Here is an 18,066-nt window from a genome sequence, read left to right as displayed (position 1 = left end):
TCATCAAGGTGATCATTCAGATCAATTTTCATGAAGATCCATTGAAAAATATGGCCTCTAGAGAGGTCAAAAGATTTTAATAATTTTAGACCTACTGACCTAGTTTTTGACCGCCCGTGACCCAGTTTCGATCTTGACCTAGATATCATCAAGATGAACATTCAGATCAACTTTCATACAGATCCCATGAAAAATGTGACCTCTAGAGTGGTCACAAGCAAAAGTTTACGGACGGACGCACGGACGGACGGATGACGGACGCCGCGTGATCACAAAAGCTAAAAATAAAGGGAGGTAATTTGTCATAAATTCAGTCCATATGTATCTAAACTGATGGCATAAATGAAATTTCAGATCAGTATCTTCATTAGTTACTGACATATACCCATTTAACTTGAAACAAAGGGAGGTAATTTGACATAAAATCAGTTAATAGTTATCTACCCAGATTGTCTCAGTCCAACTAATGACAATAATGAAATTCACTTACTGAGATAAATCTATTTTCATTAAAATCAGGAGAGGTAATAATGCATTGGTATATGCAAATAGAAGATACAAAGTACAAGCCTTTACAACAATATATTACAAAAGTAAGTAAAAGTAGAAATTTCTAACCATGGAAGACATAAATAACGTTTCAAACCAATCTCATGAGAAGCTGCTAGGTATATTCATTTACATAAAAAATAAAGGGAGGTAATTTGTCATAAATTCAGTCAATATGTATCTTCAATGAATGTCCAAGTCCATCTGATAGCATAAATGAAATTTCAGATCAATATCTTCATTAGTTACGGAGATAAACCCAATTTAATTTGAAATAAAGGGAGGTAATTTAAAATAAAATCAGTCCAAAGTTATCTACCCTGAATGTCTCAGTCCAACTAATGACAATAATGAAATTTCAAATGAGTCCTATAAGTACTTACTGATATAAATCCATTTTGATTAAATCAGGGGAGGTAATCAAATATACAAGAGGGTCATGATGACCCTGGATTGCTCATCTGAGTAATATGAACTACATGTCTCAAATATCAAACTGATGCTAAAATTTTAAGAAAGTAGGTTAGTAAGTCACATTCACGGTCAATGAAAGTCAGTTTCCAAAACTGTATTTGTCATCCAAATTTCAAGGCTCTATCTTAAAAAAACAAACTAGTTCATTTCTAGACATTTTTTGGAAGATTTTCCTATGTAAAATCAAGTAACCCCTGGGGTGGGGCCAATTTTACACCAGGGGTCATGATTTGAACAAATTTTGTAGAGGTCCTCTAGGCAATGCTACATGTCAAATATCTAAGCTCTAGGCCTTCTGGTTTATTTTTAGAATTTTTTTGAAGATTTTCCAATGTACAATTAAGTAACCGCTGGGGCTGGGTCAATTTTACCCCGGGGGTCATGATTTGAACAAGGTTTGTAAATGTTACATATCAAATATCTAAGATCTAGGCATTCTGGTTTATTTTTTTAAAAAATTTGAAGACTTTCCTAGGGGATCAAGATTTGAACAAATTTTGTAGAGGTTCACTAGGCAATGCTACATGTCAAATATCTAAGCTCTAGGCCTTCTGGTTTATTTTTAGAAAATTTTGAAAATTTTTCAATGTACAATCAAGTAACCCCATGGGGCGGGGTCAATTTGACCCTGGGGGTCATGATTTTAACAAATTTTGTAGAAGCCTACTAGGCAATGCTACATGTCAAATAACTAAGATCTAGGCCTTCCGATTTATTTTCAGAAAATTTTTGACGATTTTCCTATGTAAAATCAAGTGACCCTTGGGGCCAGGTCAATTTTGACCCGGGGGTCATGATTTGAACAAATTTTGTAGAGGTCCACAAGGGAATGCCACATGTCAAATATCTAAGCTCTAGGTCTTCTGGTTTATCTTTTAAAAATTTTTTGAAGATTTTCCTATAGAAATCTATGTAAAATCAAGTGACCCCTTGGGTGAAGTCAATTTCGACCACAGGCTCATGATTTGAACAACTTTAGTATGGTCCACTAGCCAGTGCTACATGTCAAATATCTAAGCTCTAGGGCTTCTGGTTTTTGAGAAGATTTTTTAAGATTTTCCTATGTAAAATCAAGTGACCCCTGGGGTGGGGTCAGTTTTGACCCTGGGGTCATGATTTGAATAAATTGGTAGAGGTCCACTATAGGCAATGCTTCACAACAAATATCTAAGCTCTAGGGCTTCTGGTTTATTCTTTAAAAAAAATTGAAGATTTTCCTATAGATATCAATGTAAAATCAAGTGACTCCTGGGGCAAGGTCAATTTTGACCCAGGGGTCACGATTTGAACAACTTTAGTAGAGGTTCACTAGGCAATGCTACATGTTAAATATCTAAGCTCTGGGGCTTCTGGTTTTTGAGAAGATTTTAAGATTTTCCTACGTAAAATCATATGACCCCTTGGGCGGCGTCAATTTTGACCCCTGGGTCATGATTTGAACAAATTTGGTAGAGGTCCACTAGGAAATGCTTCACACCAAACATCTAAGCTCTAGGGCGTCTGGTTTTTGAGAAGAAGATTTTTAAAGTTTTTCCTTTCAGTTGCCATGGCAACCAGAGTTCTGCATGGAATTCAATTCTCTGAATAATTTTTGTAGAGCTTCATTCAAGGAACATTCCTGTGAAGTTTGGATGAAATTGGCCAAGCGGTTTATGAGAAGATAAATGTTTACGGATGACAGATGCCAGACGACGGATGCTGGACACCGGACGGTGAGTGATCACAATAGCTAACAAGAGGGTCATGATGACCCTGGATCGCTCACCTGAGTAATATGAGCTACATGTTTCAAATGTCAAACTGACGATTTTTAGAATTTTTTGGAAGATTTTCAGATGTACAATCAAGTAACCCCTGGGGCCGGGCCAATTTTACCCCAGGGGTCATGATTTGAACAAAGTTTGTAGAAGTCCACTAGGCAATGCTACATGTCAAATATCTAAGCTCTAGGCCTTCTGGTTGATTTTTAGAAAATTTTGAAGATTTTTCTATCTACAATCAAGTAACCCCATGGGGCGGGGTCAATTTGACCCTGGGGGTCATGATTTGAACAAATTTTGTAGAGGTCCACTAGGCAATGCTACATGTCAAATATCTAAGCTCTAGGCCTTCTGGTTTATTTTTAGAATTTTTTTGAAGCTTTTCCTATGTAAAATAAAGTGACCCCTGGAGTGGGGTCAATTTTGACCCCGGGGGTCGTGATTTGAACAAATTTTGTAGAGGTCCACTAGGCAATGCTACATGTGAAATATCTTAGCTCTAGGCCTTCTGGTTTATTTTTGGAAATTTTTTGAAGCTTTTCCTATGTAAAATCAAGTGACCCCTGGGGCCGGGTCAATTTTGACCTTGGGGGTCATGATTTGAACAAATTTTGTAAAGGTCCATTAGGCAATGCTAAATGTAAAATATCTAAACTCTAGGCCTTCTGGTTTTTTTTTTTAGAAAATTTTTGAAGATTTTCCTATGTAAAATCAAGTGACCCCTGGGGCGGGGTCATGATTTGAACAACTTTAGTATGGTCCACAAGCCAATGCTACATGTAAAATATCTAAGCTCAAGGCCTTCTGGTTTATTTTTTAAATTTTTTTGAAGATTTTCCTATGTAAAGTCAAGTGACCCCTGGGGTGGGGTCAATTCTGACCCCGGGGTCATGATTTGAACAACTTTAGTAGAGGTCCATTAGGCAATGCTACATGTCAAATATCTAAGCTGGCTTCTGGTTTTTGAGAAGAAGATTTTTTAAGATTTTCCTATGTAAAATCAAGTGACCCCTGGGGCGGGGTCAATTTTGACCCCGGGTTCATGATTTGAACAAACTTGGTAGAGGTCCACTAGGCAATGCTTCACACCAAATATCTAAGCTCTAGGGCTTCTGGTTTTTGAGAAGAAGATTTTTAAAGGTTTTCCTTTCGGTTGCCATGGCAACCAGAGTTCTGTATGGAATTTAATTCTTTGAACAATTTTTAAAGAAGACCATCCAAGGAACATCCCTGTGAAGTTTCATCAAAATTGACCTGTTGGTTTAGGAGGAGATGTTATTTAAAGGAAAGTGTGGACGGACGACGGACGGACGGACGGTGAGCAATCACAATACCTCACCCTGAGCACTTTGTGCTCAGGTGAGCTAAAAATAACTCCAGAACCTATGACTGAATCTGACAGATTCATCATGGAATCCAAGATTTATTCTTGTTCATGATATTTTGCAAGTTTGTACCAAATCAAACCATAAATGAAGTCTCTATATAACTGCAAAAGCCAAAATACCAAATTTTGGACTTTTAAGGGGCCATAATTCTGGAACCCATGATGGGATCTGGCCAGTTTTCGAAAAGAACCGAGATATTATGCCAACACTATAAATATTTACCGAGATAAATCCATATTTATTAAAATCAGGGTAGGTAATCACGCATTGGTATATGCATGTAGAAGATAATGATATGTTTTCATTTGGCATTGTGCCAGAAAGCAAAGTTTTTACTTACATCAACAATCTCTCCAAAAATAAGGCTACAGGATTAGATGGGATTCCTTCTGGTTTTATGCTGGACTCAGCTTTCATAATCTCTGGGCCAGTAAACCATATAATAAACTTGTCAATTATTCAAGGCATGGTGCCAGATGACCTCAAGTCCGCTTGAGAAGTTCCGTTATTTAAGAACAAGAGGGTCACGATGACCCTGGATCACTCACCCGAATAATATGAGCTACATGTTTCAAATGTCAAACTGATGATTTTTAGACATTTTTTGGAAGATGTTCAATCAAGTAACCCCTGGGGCGGGGCCAATTTTACCCCGGGGGTCATGATTTGAACAAATTTTGTAGAAGCGTACTAGGCAATGCTAGATGTCAAAAATCTAAGATCTAGGCCTTCTGGCTTATTTTGAGCAAATTTATGAAGATTTCCCTATGCACAATCAAGTAACCCCTGGGGCAGGGTCAATTTGACCCAGGGGGGGGGGGGGGGGGATGTCAAGATTTGAACAAGTTTTGTAAAGGTCCACTAGGCAATGCTACAAGTCAAATATCTAAGCTCTAGACCTTCTGGTTTATTTTAAGAAAATTTTGTAGATTTTTCTATGTACAATCAAGTACCCCATGGGGCGGGGTCAATTTGACCCCGGGGGTCATGATTTGAACAAATTTTGTAGAAGTCTACTAGGCAATGCTACATGTCAAATATCTAAGATCTAGGCCTTCTGGATTATCTTTAGAAAACTTTTGACGATTTTCCTATGTAAAAAACAAGTGACCCTTGGGGCCGGATCAATTTTGACCCGGGGGTCATGATTTGAACAAATTTTGTAGAGGTCCACAAGGGAATGCTACATGTCAAATTTCTAAGCTCTAGGTCTTCTGGTTTATTTTTGAAAATTTTTAAAAATTTTGAAGATTTTCCTATAGAAATCTATGTAAAATCAAGTGACCCCTGGGGTGAAGTCAATTTTGACCACGGGGTCATGAATTGAACAACTTTAGTAGAGGTCCATTAGCCAATGCTACATGTCAAATATCTAAGCTCTAGGGCTTCTAGTTTTTGAGAAGATTTTTTAAGATTTTCCTATGTAAAATCAAGTGACCCCTGAGGCGGGGTCAATTTTGACCCTGGGGTCATGATTTGAATAAATTGGTAGAGGTCCACTAGGCAATGCTTCACACCAAATATCTAAGCTCTAGGGCTTCTGGTTTTCAAGAAGAAGATTTTTAAAGTTTTTCCTTTCGGTTGCCATAGCAACCAGAGTTCTGCATGGAATTCAATTCTTTGAAAAATTTTGAAAGGGGGCCACCCAAGGATCATTCCTGTGAAGTTTGGTGTAATTCTGCCCAGTGGTTTTCAAGAAGATTTTTTTAGAAACTGTTGACGGACGACACATGACTGACAACGCACGACAGACATCAAGCGGTCACAATAGCTCACCTTGTCACTTTCTGACAGGTGAGCTAAAAATGACAAGACTGATGTTGGAAATTACTGTCCTGTTTCAATACTTTAAAAGTATTGTGTCTAAAGTTCTTGAATGTGTAATTTATGACCAACTGGAGGCTTATCTTGTGCAAAATAGTCTTTTATATCAGTTTCAGTCAGGTTTTAGGCATGGATTCTCCACTGATACCTGCCTTATTCACTTAACAGATTTCATTCGTCTTCAGATGGATAAAGGTCATCTTGTTGGCATGATCCTACTTGATTTACAGAAGGCGTTCGATACTGTCAACCATTTTATTCTTTTGATGAAATTAAAGGCAATAGGTCTTAACACCTTTTCTGTAACCTGGTTTCCTCAGATCTTACAGATAGGCACCAAGTAGTTGATATTTCTGGTACTATTTCCTCAAAGGCAAATATTACCTGTGGTGTGCCACAAGGGTCAATATTAGGCCCCTTGCTCTTTTTAATTTATGTCAATGACATGTCAGCAGTAATAAACAAGAGTGCCGCCAAGCGCGGCAATATACACCCAAAGGGTTACATCAGAGGATGGGAGCAAAATTTAAAGAACTTGACTGTTGAAGCCCAAAGGACAGGAACAACAAAAAAGAAGAAATTCCTAAAAAAAGTTCCCTACGGCCAATAATAAAAAAGTTTCAAAATAAGCTATTTATAGTAACAAACAAGAACTGTCTCCATAGGATGACACATGCCCCCGATGGCACTTTGAATGAATAGTTATGGCCGATGTTAGAGTTTAGGACCTTTGACCTACGGAGCTGGGTCTTGCGCACGACACATCGTCTTACTGTGTCACACATTCATGCGTAGTTATTTTAAAATCCATGCATGAATGACAAAGATATGGACCGGACACGCCCATCAATGCACTATCATGAAAAATGACCTTTAACGTCTAAGTGTGACCTTGACCTTTGAGCTACGGACCTGGGTCTTGCGTGCGGCACGTCGTCGTACTGTGGTACACATTCATGCCAAGTTATTTGAAAATCCATCCATCGATGACAAAGATATGGACCGGACACGCCCATCAATGCACTATCTTTTAACGTCTAAGTGTGACCTTGACCTTTGAGCTACGGACCTGGGTCTTGCACGCGACACGTCGACTTACTGTGGTACACATTCATGCCAAGTTATTTGAAAATCCATCCATCGATGACAAAGATATGGACCGGACATGCCCATCAATGCACTATCCTTTAATGTCTAAGTGTGACCTTGACCTTTGAGCTACGGACCTGGGTCTTGCGCGCGACACGTCGTCTTACTGTGGTTCACATTCATGCCAAGTTATTTGAAAATCCATCCATCGATGACAAAGATATGAACCGGACACGAAAATTGCGGACAGACTGACAGACCGACAGACTGACAGACGGTTCAAAAACTATATGCCTCCCTTCGGGGGCATAAAAAGGGAAGTAATTCAAAAACAAAAATTATTGTAAGAGAACAAAAAAGGATCTGCAAAATAAAAACAAGAGCACTGCAATGCAGAGAAATATACACAAAGCAAAGTCACATATGATCTTTGACCCCTAAGTGTGACCTTGACCTTGAAGCCAGTCATCCAAAACATGCGCTCTGCACGTCACCTCAGTGTGGTAAACATTTGTGCCAAGTTTCTCTGATATCATTCAAGCAGTTCAAGACTTACAGAGCGGACACGAAACACACTCATATGACCTTTCACTCCTAAGTGTGACCTTGACCTTGAAGCTAGTCATCCGTAAGAAGCGCTCTGCACGTCGTCTCAGTGTGGTGAACATTTGTGCCAAGTTTCTTTGAAATCCTTCGAGCAGTTCAAGAGTTACAGAGCGGACACGAAACACACTCATATGACCTTTGACCCCTAAGTGTGACCTTGACCTTGAAATGACACATCCAAAACATGCGCTCTGCACGTCATCTTGGTGTAGTGAACATTTGTGTCAAGTTTCTTTGAAATCCTTCAAGGGGTTCAAGAGTTACAGAGCGGACACGAAATTGCTAACGGACGGACGGACGGACAGACGGACACCGGGACCATAACATAATACGTCCCTTCGGGCGTTTAAAAATAAATTACTACTATATGCAGATGATTCTGCAATTCTTATTTCAGGCAGTCAGATATTGAAAGGCTTCTCAGTCAGGATTTGCAGTGTTAGTCAGTGGCTTGTTGGCAACGAACTTTCCCTGCCCCTTGGAAAAACTGAGTCCATACTTTTTGGGTCTAAGCAAAAGGTTAAAACCTAACTCCCAACTCGATATTTCCTGCAATGGTCAAACGATTCCTAGTAAAACATCTGTAAAATATCTTGGCGCTACCATAGATCAAAGTTTAACTTTTGAATTCATGGCTAGGGCGGTTATACAAAAGGCCAATGCTAGGTTAAAATTTTTATACATAAAGAGTGAATTTCTCACTCAGCACACAAAACGACTTCTGGTTATGTCCCTTATACAGTGTCAGTTTGACTATGCCTCTTCTGCCTGGTTTAATAGCTTAACTGAAGAGCTAAAACACAAGTTACAGGTTACTTAAAACAAACTAGTCAGCTTTATTTTAAATCTTCATCCTAGGTCACACACTGATAAAGTACATTTTAAAAAACTTAACTGGCTTCCAGTGTCTAGCCAAGTCAACCAGAATATCCTATGCCATGTTTTTAAATTAATGTTAACCAAGCTCCATCCTATATGGGTGAACATTTTATTTCAGTTAACCACATGCACAATTATCCTACCAGATTCAGAGTTAATGCCAGCTCTAGAAATACAATTACTAATTGAGATACATCATTTTCTGATAATAAGCGTTTTACAATTCAAAAAGTTAAAGGTTTTTGAAAAAACTCTTTTGCATACGTTGGCTGTACCTTGTGGAACAGTTTGCCTCAGTATTTGAGGGACTGCACATCTTTGTCGAATTTCAAACTAAAACTAATTAAGGGAGCACTAGTCTTAAATTCCATTCTAGACATTTTTGGTTTAGTCACGGCATTTTTACGTATTTTTATGAGATTATGTAATTAATTTGCAACCTAATTTGTAGCTACATTTTTTATTACTAATTTATTGTTACATTAACCTTGAAGATTCTAAATATAAATCCTCTAATTGTCATTTTTTGCAATGATTGCTCGACTTTACCCTGTCTTGCAATATTTTTTGTGATAAGTTTGAGTCTTTCTTGTTTGCCTGTGATATGTCTTCCTATGTCAAACCCTATTACATGCCAAGGACCACAATAGAAATAAGGGATTCTTCTATCTCTTTTTTGTGTCATCCTTTGCTATATAATGTTGATGACATGGTTGTATTTAACATACATAATGTGTTTATTGCTCCTGTATCTTTTATATGATGCCATGAAATTGTACATTTTTGTTTGTTTGTTTGTTTTTGGTTTTACGCCGTTTTTCAACAGTATTTCAGTCATGTAACGGCGGACAGTTAACCTAACCAGTGTTCCTGGGTTCTGTACCAGTACAAACCTGTTCTCCGCAAGTAACTGCCAACTTCCCCACATGAATCAGAGGTGGAGGACTAATGATTTCAGACACAATGTCGTTTACCAAATAGTTACGGAGAACATACGCCCCGCCCGAGGATCGAACTCACGACCCCGAGATCCGTAGACCAACGCTCTTACCTACTAAGCTAAGCGGGCGGGAAAATTGTACATTGTATGCAGAAATAAATCTATCTATACAGAGTACAAGCCTATACAACGATATATTATTAAAGTATTCATATCGATAAATGTTCAATCAAGAGTTTTCTAATATGACTATTTCTTACCATGGAAGACATAAATAAAGTTTCAGACCAATCTCATTAGAAGCTGCTAAGGTGTATTTATTTAGATAAAAAATAAAAGGAAGAAATTTGTCATAAATTCTACTTGGCATGTCCAGTCATCCCGCTAAGTTTCAACACTCTTGGCCTAGTGGTTCTCAAGTCACTGTTCAGGCTCCTGTGACCTTGACCTTTGATCAAGTGACCCCAAAATTAATAGGGGTCATCTACTCTGCATGTCCAATCATCCTATTAAGTTTCAACATTCTAGGTCAAGTGGTTCTAAAGTTATTTTCTGGAAATGATTTTACATGACCAGGCCCCAGTGACCTTGACCTTTAATAGACTGACCCAAAAATCAATAGGGGTCATCTACTCTGCATGTTCAATCATCCTGTGAAGTTTCAACATTCTGGGTCAAGTGGTTCTCAAGTTAATGATCGGAAATTGTTTTCCATGTTCAGGCTCCTGTGACCTTGACCTTTAACAGAGTGACCCCAAAATCGATAGGGGTCATCTACTCTGCATGTTCTATCATCCTATGAAGTTTCAACATTCTGGATCAAGAGGTTCTCAAGTTATTGATTGGAAATGGTTATCAATGTTCCGGCCCCTGTGACCGTGACCTTTAACGGCGTGAACCCAAAAACAATAGGGGTCATATACTCTGCATGAACAATCATCCTATGAAGTTTCAACATTCTGGGTCGAGGGATTCTCAAGTTATTGATCGGAAACGGTTTTCAATGTTCAGGCCCCTGTGACCTTTAACAGAGTGACCTCAAAATCGATAGGGGTCATCTATTCTCATGACCAATCATCCTATTAAGTTTCAACATTCTGGGTCAAGTGGTTCTCAAGTAACTGACAGGAAATGGTTTTCAATGTTCAGGCCCGTGACCTTGACCTTTAACAGAGTGACCCTAAAATCAATAGGGGTCATCTATTCTGCATGTACAATCATCCTATGAATTTTCAACATTCTGGGTCAAGTGGTACTCAAGTTATTGATTGGAAATGATTTTCAATGATCAGGCCCCTGTGACCTTGACCTTTGACGGAGTGACCCCAAAAACAATAGGGGTCATCCACTCTAAATGACCAATCATCCTATGAAGTTTCAACATTCTGGGTCAAGTGGTTCTCTAGTTATTGATCGGAAATGGTTTTCAATGTGTCAGGATTAAGTAGTTCCATTTTGTTAAGTTATGCACATTGTTACATATGGCGCATTTTTCGTTAACGTAGCCTGTCGTCAAATGGGTGAAAAGAAGCAAACACTTTAGATCAATATAGTATATGACAAACAAGCTACCACGCTTAGGCCCCTGTGACCTTGACCTTTGACGGAGTGACCATAACAAGAGGGCCATAATGGCCCTATATCGCTCACCTGTCATCAGTGCACTTAAGGACAAGAAGGTCAAAAAATCATAATCAAGATCAATCAAAAGAATCATGAGAAAATATAGTTGAAATTTTCCTAAAGGTACAGATATGTTAAAATACACCTATAAATTGGAGGTACCATCCATGTTGTACCACAGGAAAGTGGTCTCGGGTTTTCCCTACGGCCAATAATAAAAAAAGTTACTAAATAAGCTATTTACAGTAACATAAAAGGGAAGTATTTAAAAAAAAAATTTATTGTAAGTGAACAAAAGAAGGATCTGCCAAATAAAAACGCAAATGCAGAGCAATATACACACAAAACAAAGTAATATGACCTTTGACCCCTAAGTGTGACCTTGACGTGAGCAATCCGAAACATGCACTCTGCACATCGTTTCGATGAGGTGAACATTTGTGTCAGGTTTCTTTGAAATCCTTCAAGGGGTTCAAGAGTTACAGAGCGGAAGGGAAATTGCTAACCAACAGACAGAAAGACAGATAGACAGAAGGACACCGAGGCGATAACATAATACCTCTCTTAGGGCATATAAAAAGGAATCGAGATCTTATGGTGATACAAGTTGTGTGCAAGTTTGGTTAAAATCAAATCATAAATAAAGCTGCTATTGTGCAGACAAGGTCAAAATAGCTAATTCTGGCCCTATCAGGGGCCATAACTTTGGAACACATAACGGAATCTGGCCAGTTCAAGAAAGGAACCAGGATCTTGTGGTGATACAAGTTGGGGGCCATAACTCTGGAACACATAATGGGATCTGGCCAGTTCAAGAAAGGAACCAAGATCTTATGGTGACACAAGTTTTTGTGCAAGTTTGATTAAATTCAAATCATAAATGAAGCTGCTATTGTGCAGACAAGGTCAAAATAGCTAATTCTGGCCCTATCAGGGGCCATAACTTTGGAACACATAACGGAATCTGGCCAGTTCAAGAAAGGAACCAGGATCTTGTGGTGATACAAGTTGTGTGCAAGTTCGGTTAAAATCAAATCATAAATGAAGCTGCTATTGCGCAGACAAGGTCAAAATAGCTAATCTTGGCCCTTTCAGGGGCCTTAACTCTGAAACCCATTATGGGATCTGGCCAGTTCAAAAAAGGAAATGATATCTTATAGTGACACAAGTTTTGTGCAAGTTTGATTAAATTCAAATCATAAATGAAGCTGCTATTGTGCAGACAAGGTCAAAATAGCTAATAGTAACTCTGGAACCCATAATGGGATCTGGCCAGTTCAAGAAAGGAACCAAGATCTTATGGTGATACAAGTTGTGTGCAAGTTTGGTAAAAATCAGATCATAAATAAAGCTGCTATTGTGCAGAAAAGGTTAAAATAGCTAATTTGGCCCTTTCAGGGGCCATAACTCTGGAACCCATAATGAGATCTGGCCAGTTCAAGAAAGGAACCAAGATCTTATGGTGATACAAGTTGTGTGCAAGTTTGGTTAAAATAAAATCATAAATGAAACCACTATTGTGCAGACAAGAAATTGTGAACGGACGACAGATGGACGCAGACGAAGGCTGATCACAAAAGCTCACCCTGTCACTACGTGACAGGTGAGCTAAAAACAATAGGAGTCGTCTACCCCAGCAGCCCTACAACCCTATGAAGTTTAAAGGTTCTAGATCAAATGGTTCTCCAGTTATTGATCGGAAATGAAGTGTGACGTATGGACGGACGGATGGACTGGGCTAAAACAAGAGGACCATGATGGTCCTGAATCGCTCACCTGTCCCCACATGACCCAGTTTTGAACTGAGTATGATGTAGTTTTTTCTATTATTTGACATAGTGACCTAGTATTTTAGCTCATGTGACCCAGTTTTGAACTTGACCTAGATATCATCGAGATAAAAATTCTGACCAATCTTCATGAAGATCCATTGAAAAATATGGCTTCTAGAGAGGTCACAAGGTTTTTCTATTATTTGACCTAATGACCTAGTTTTTGAAGGCACGTGACCCAGTTCTGTACTTGACTAGATATCATCAAGGTGAACATTTTCACCAATTTTCATGAAGATCCATTGAAAATGTGGCCTCTAAAGTGGTCAAAAGGTTTTTCTTTTTTTAGACCTAATGACCTAGTTTTTGAACGTAGTTGACCAAGTTTCGAACTTGATCTAGATATCATCATGATGAACATTCAGACCAACTTTCATATAGATCCCATGAAAAATATGGCCTCTAGAGAGGTCACAAGGTTTTCTTATTATTTGACCTACTGACCTAGTTTTTGATGGCACATGACCCAGTTTCAAACTTGACCTAGATATCATCAAGATGAACATTCTGACCAATTTTCATGAAGATCCATTCAAAGGTATGGCATCTAGAGAGGTCACAAGGTTTTTCAATTTTTAGACCTTATGACCTAGTTTTGGACCACAGTTGACCCAGTTTAGAACTTGACCTAGATATCATCAAGATGAACATTCAGACTACATACAGATCCCATGAAAAATATGGCCTCTAGAGAGGTCACAAGGTTTTCTTATTATTTGACCTACTGACCTAGTTTTTGATGGCACGTGGCCCAGTTTCGAACTTGACCTAGATATCATCAAGATGTACATTCAGACCAACTTTCATAAAGATCATGAAAAATGTGACCTCTAGAGTGGTCACAAGCAAAAGTTTACGGACGCACACATGCACGGATGGACAGACGACGGACGCTGCATGATCACAAAAGCTCACCTTGTCACTTTGTGACATGTGAGCTAACAATGTCTCCCCCAGAGGTGGGGAGACATAATGAAGCTGCTTATAATTGAGCAGACAAGGTCAAAATAGCTAATTTTGGCCCTTTCAGGGGTCATAACTCTGGAACCCATAATGGGATCTGGCCAGTTCAAGAAAGGAACCAAGATCTTATGGTGACACAAATTTTGTGCAAGTTTGGTTAAAACTAGAGATGCTTTTGAGAAAAGCGCATGTCTCCCACAACTGCCCCTATGAAAAATGTCTAGTGTCTCTAGATGGTGGATCCAATTAGATGATCTGGACGAGTGGATCCAATCAAGGGCCATAAATCAAAAAAGCCTGGGTGGATTTGGCTAGTTATCGAACTTGGCTAAGGTCTTGTGACCAAACACATTTTGTTCAAGTCTGGTGAAGATCGGATGAGAAATGTTCAACTTAGAGAGTGGACAAGAGTAAAAAGGCAGATTTTTCAGTAATTCAAGGGCAGTAACTCCAACATGCCTGGACTGATTTGGCTAGTTATCGAACTTGGCCGAGGTCTCATGGTCAAACACATTTTGTTCAAGTTTGGTGAAGATTGAATGAGAAATGTTCGACTTAGGGTGCGAACAAGAGTAAAAAGGCAGATTTTTCAATAATTCAAGGGCTGTAACTATTGATTAGTCTATGTAAAACACAAGACCATCGGGGCAGGGCCTGTTTTCAACCCAGGGGCATAATTTGAACAATTCTGGTAGAGGACCACAAGGCAATGCTACATACAAAATATCAAAGGCCTAGGTCATGTGGTTTTAGACAAGAAGATTTTTAAAGTTTTTTACTATACAAGTCTATGTAAAAGTTGTGACCCCCAGAGCGGGGCCTCTTTTCACCCCAGGGGCACAATTTGAACAATCTTGATAAAGGACCATAAGATGATGTCACATGCTAAATATCAAGGCTCTATGCCTTGTGGTTTTGGACAAGAATATTTTTAAAGTTTTTCATTTCGGTTTCCATGGCAACCAGAGTTCTGCATAATTGAATTCTTTGAACAATTTTGAAAGGGGACCACCTAAGGATCATTCCAGTGAAGTTTGGTGTAATTCTGCCTGGTGGTTTTCAGGAAGAAGATTTTTTTAGAAAATGTTGACGGACGACTGACGACGGACATTGAGCAGTCACAAAAGCTCACCATGAGCCTTTGGCTCAGGTGAGCTAAAAACTTAACCAGGCAACGCCGACACAGATGCGACACTGATAAAGTGATGACAATAACTCAATTTTTCTTTCAAAAAATCAGATGAGCTAAAAATGACCTCTGTCAGATGGATTCAATTCATTTCTATGAAAAAGGCCGGGGACAGTTAATGAAAAGAAGATATTTGATTCTTTTCCTCTGCACTCCTATCATCAAGACAAGTTCACTTAATTGTTAAACTTCCGTTTCATCTATTCCCAATGGACCTGTTTGAACAGCTTTGGAAGAGACCAATGCATGCCATGTTTCAACTTATATCAGATGCTTTTAGAAGTGACTTCTTTAACAGAGGGACAGCATGGCACCACAATAGCTTACTCTGAGCACCATTAATCTTGATATGCTAAAGGTGTTTAAATATCAAATCAAAATGACATGACAGGTTATAGAACCTAAGTCCTCTTTATTAGGTATGTGGTGAAGCACAGATGTGATTTTGTCTGTAATCTTCTACACAGGTTAGACACTCAATGTAACAATAGCTCCATGGACCTTCACCGTAGTGGGCTAAAATTGTACAAATGTGAGAGAATGTGTAACTCCTACCTTTCCCTGTCCAAATACTGACTCCTTAGCATATTGCCTCAAGCAATTTTCACAGAAGAGATGTCCCTCATAACACTGGACCATCTGTTCAAATGGATACTCGCCAAAGCAACATCCACATTCTATACATTGACCTAGATCCTCATACTCTTGTTCATTGAGAGCAACTGCTACTTGGTGGTCTGCTTCCTGTTATAAACAACAAGAACTTACTAGAGATGCTTTTGAGAAAAGCGCATGTCTCCCACAACTGCCCCTATGAAAAATGTTAGTTTCTCTAGATGTTTTAGACCAGTGGATCCAATTAGATGGTCTGGATGAGTGGATCCAATCAGTAATTCAAGGGCCATAAATCAAAAGTGCCTGGGCGGATTTGGCTATTTATCGAACTTGGGTAAGGTCTTATGGCCAAACACATTTTGTTTAAGTTTGGTGAAGATCGGATGAGAAATGTTCGACTTAGAGAGCGGACAAGAGTAAAAAAGACGGATTTTTTCGGTAATTCAAGGGCCGTAACTCTAAAATGCCTGGACCGATTTGGCTAGTTATCGAACTTGGCTGAGGTCTCATGGTCAAACACATTTTGTTCAAGTTTGGTGAAGATCGGATGAGAAATGTTCGACTTAGAGTGCGGACAAGAGTAAAAAGGCAGATTTTTCAATAATTCAATGGCCGTAACTCCAAAATGCCTGGACCGATTTGGCTATTTATCGAACTAGGCCGAAGTCTCATGGTCAAACACATTTTGTTCAAGTTTGGTGAAGATCGGATGAGAAATGTTTGATTAAGAGTGCGGACATAAGTAAAAAGGCCAATTTTTCGATAATTCAAGGGCTTTAACTCCAAAATGCCTGGACCGATTTGGCTAGTTATCGAACTTGGCCGAGGTCTCATGGTCAAACACATTTTGTTAAAGTTTGGTGAGGATTGGATGAGAAATATTCGAAAACAGAGTGCGGACAAGAGTAAAAAGACCGATTTTTGGTAATTCAAGGGCCATAACTCCAAGACGCCTGGACCGATTTGGCTAGTTATCGAACTTGGCCGAGGTCTTATGGTCAAACACATTTTGTTAAAGTTTGGTGAAAATCAGATGAGAAATGTTCGACTTAGAGTGCGGACAAGCTTTGTGACAGACACACAGACACAAAGACTGGAGTAAATCAATATGTCTCCCACACCACTGTGTGGTGGGAGACATAATTATATAGGAAGAATCCTGAGCTGCAAAAGTTGCTCTGTTCATCAAAATTAATGTAGAGCCCAGAAGTAATATGAGCCACACCATGAGAAAACCAACATAGTGCATTTGCGACCAGCATGAATCCCGACCATCCTGCGCATCTGTAAAGTCTGGTCAGGATCCATGCTGTTCGCTAACAGTTTCTCTAATTGCAACAGGCTTTGAAAGCAATTCATGCTGGTCGCAAATGGACTATGTTGGTTTTCTCATGGTGCGGCTAATATAATGATAACTAGAGTTGTCACAGGAGTGACGAATTATACCCCCACAATACGGCCTTGTCACAGAACTAAGAAAATGTCAAAACCGAACTTGCTTGACCTTTGACCTAATAACCTCAAAATCAATAGAGGTCCGCTGCTGGTCGTGATCAACCTCCCTATGAAGTTTCATGATCCTCGGCCAAAGCGTTCTCAAGTTATTGTACAGAAAAGGTTTAAATGGTCCGGGACGGTCACTCTGACCTTTGACCTTTGGAACTCAAAATCAATATGGGTCATCTGCTGGTTATGACCAACCTCCCAATTAAGTTTCGTGATCCTAGTCCCAAGCGTTCTGAAGTTATTGCCCGAAAACCGTTTAAATGTTACGGGTCACTGTGACCTTGACCTGTGACCTACTGACCCCAAAAACATAAGGGGTCATTTGCTGGTCATAACCATCCTTCCTATCAATTTTCATGATCCTAGGCCAAAGCGTTCTCAAGTTATCATCCGGAAACCGTTTAAATGTTTCGTGTTATTATGACTTTGACCTACTTACCTCAAAGTCGAACTTGACCTGTATTTTATCATGTTACACCTGTGTACAAAAATTTATGATCCTAGACCCAAGCATTCTCAATTTATCATCCGGAAACCATTCAACTGTTCCGAGTCACTGTGACCTTGACCTTTGACCTACTGACCTCAAAGTCAAACTTGACCTGTAATTTATGATGTTTCACCTGTGTACCAAAATTTATAACCCTAGGCCCAAGCATTCTCAGGTTATCATCAGGAAACCGTTCAACTGTCACTGTGACCTTGACCTTTGACCTACTGACCCCAAAGTCAAACCTGAACTGTATTTTCTAATGTTACACCTGTGTATCACAAATTATTTAAATCGGTCAAGCCTTTCATGAGTTATCATCCGGAAACCATGAAAACT

General features: G+C 39.2%; 1 protein-coding gene across 1 annotated transcript in view; it reads right to left on the bottom strand.

The window, feature by feature from the left end:
• The window catches only part of LOC123563992 (uncharacterized), a 155,842-nt gene that overhangs the window by 21,422 nt on the left and 116,354 nt on the right, over positions 1-18,066 (bottom strand). Inside the window, exon 8 of the mRNA XM_053525994.1 lies at positions 15,672-15,860. Within this exon, the coding sequence (XP_053381969.1) occupies positions 15,672-15,860 (189 nt within the window). The remainder of the gene's footprint in view (positions 1-15,671; positions 15,861-18,066) is intronic.

This window comes from Mercenaria mercenaria, chromosome 2, assembly GCF_021730395.1.
Source record: "Mercenaria mercenaria strain notata chromosome 2, MADL_Memer_1, whole genome shotgun sequence".
In the NCBI taxonomy this organism is placed as follows: Eukaryota; Metazoa; Mollusca; class Bivalvia; order Venerida; family Veneridae; genus Mercenaria; species Mercenaria mercenaria.
Note: the sequence above shows the minus strand (reverse complement) of the source record. Positions and strands in the feature narration are given on the sequence as shown.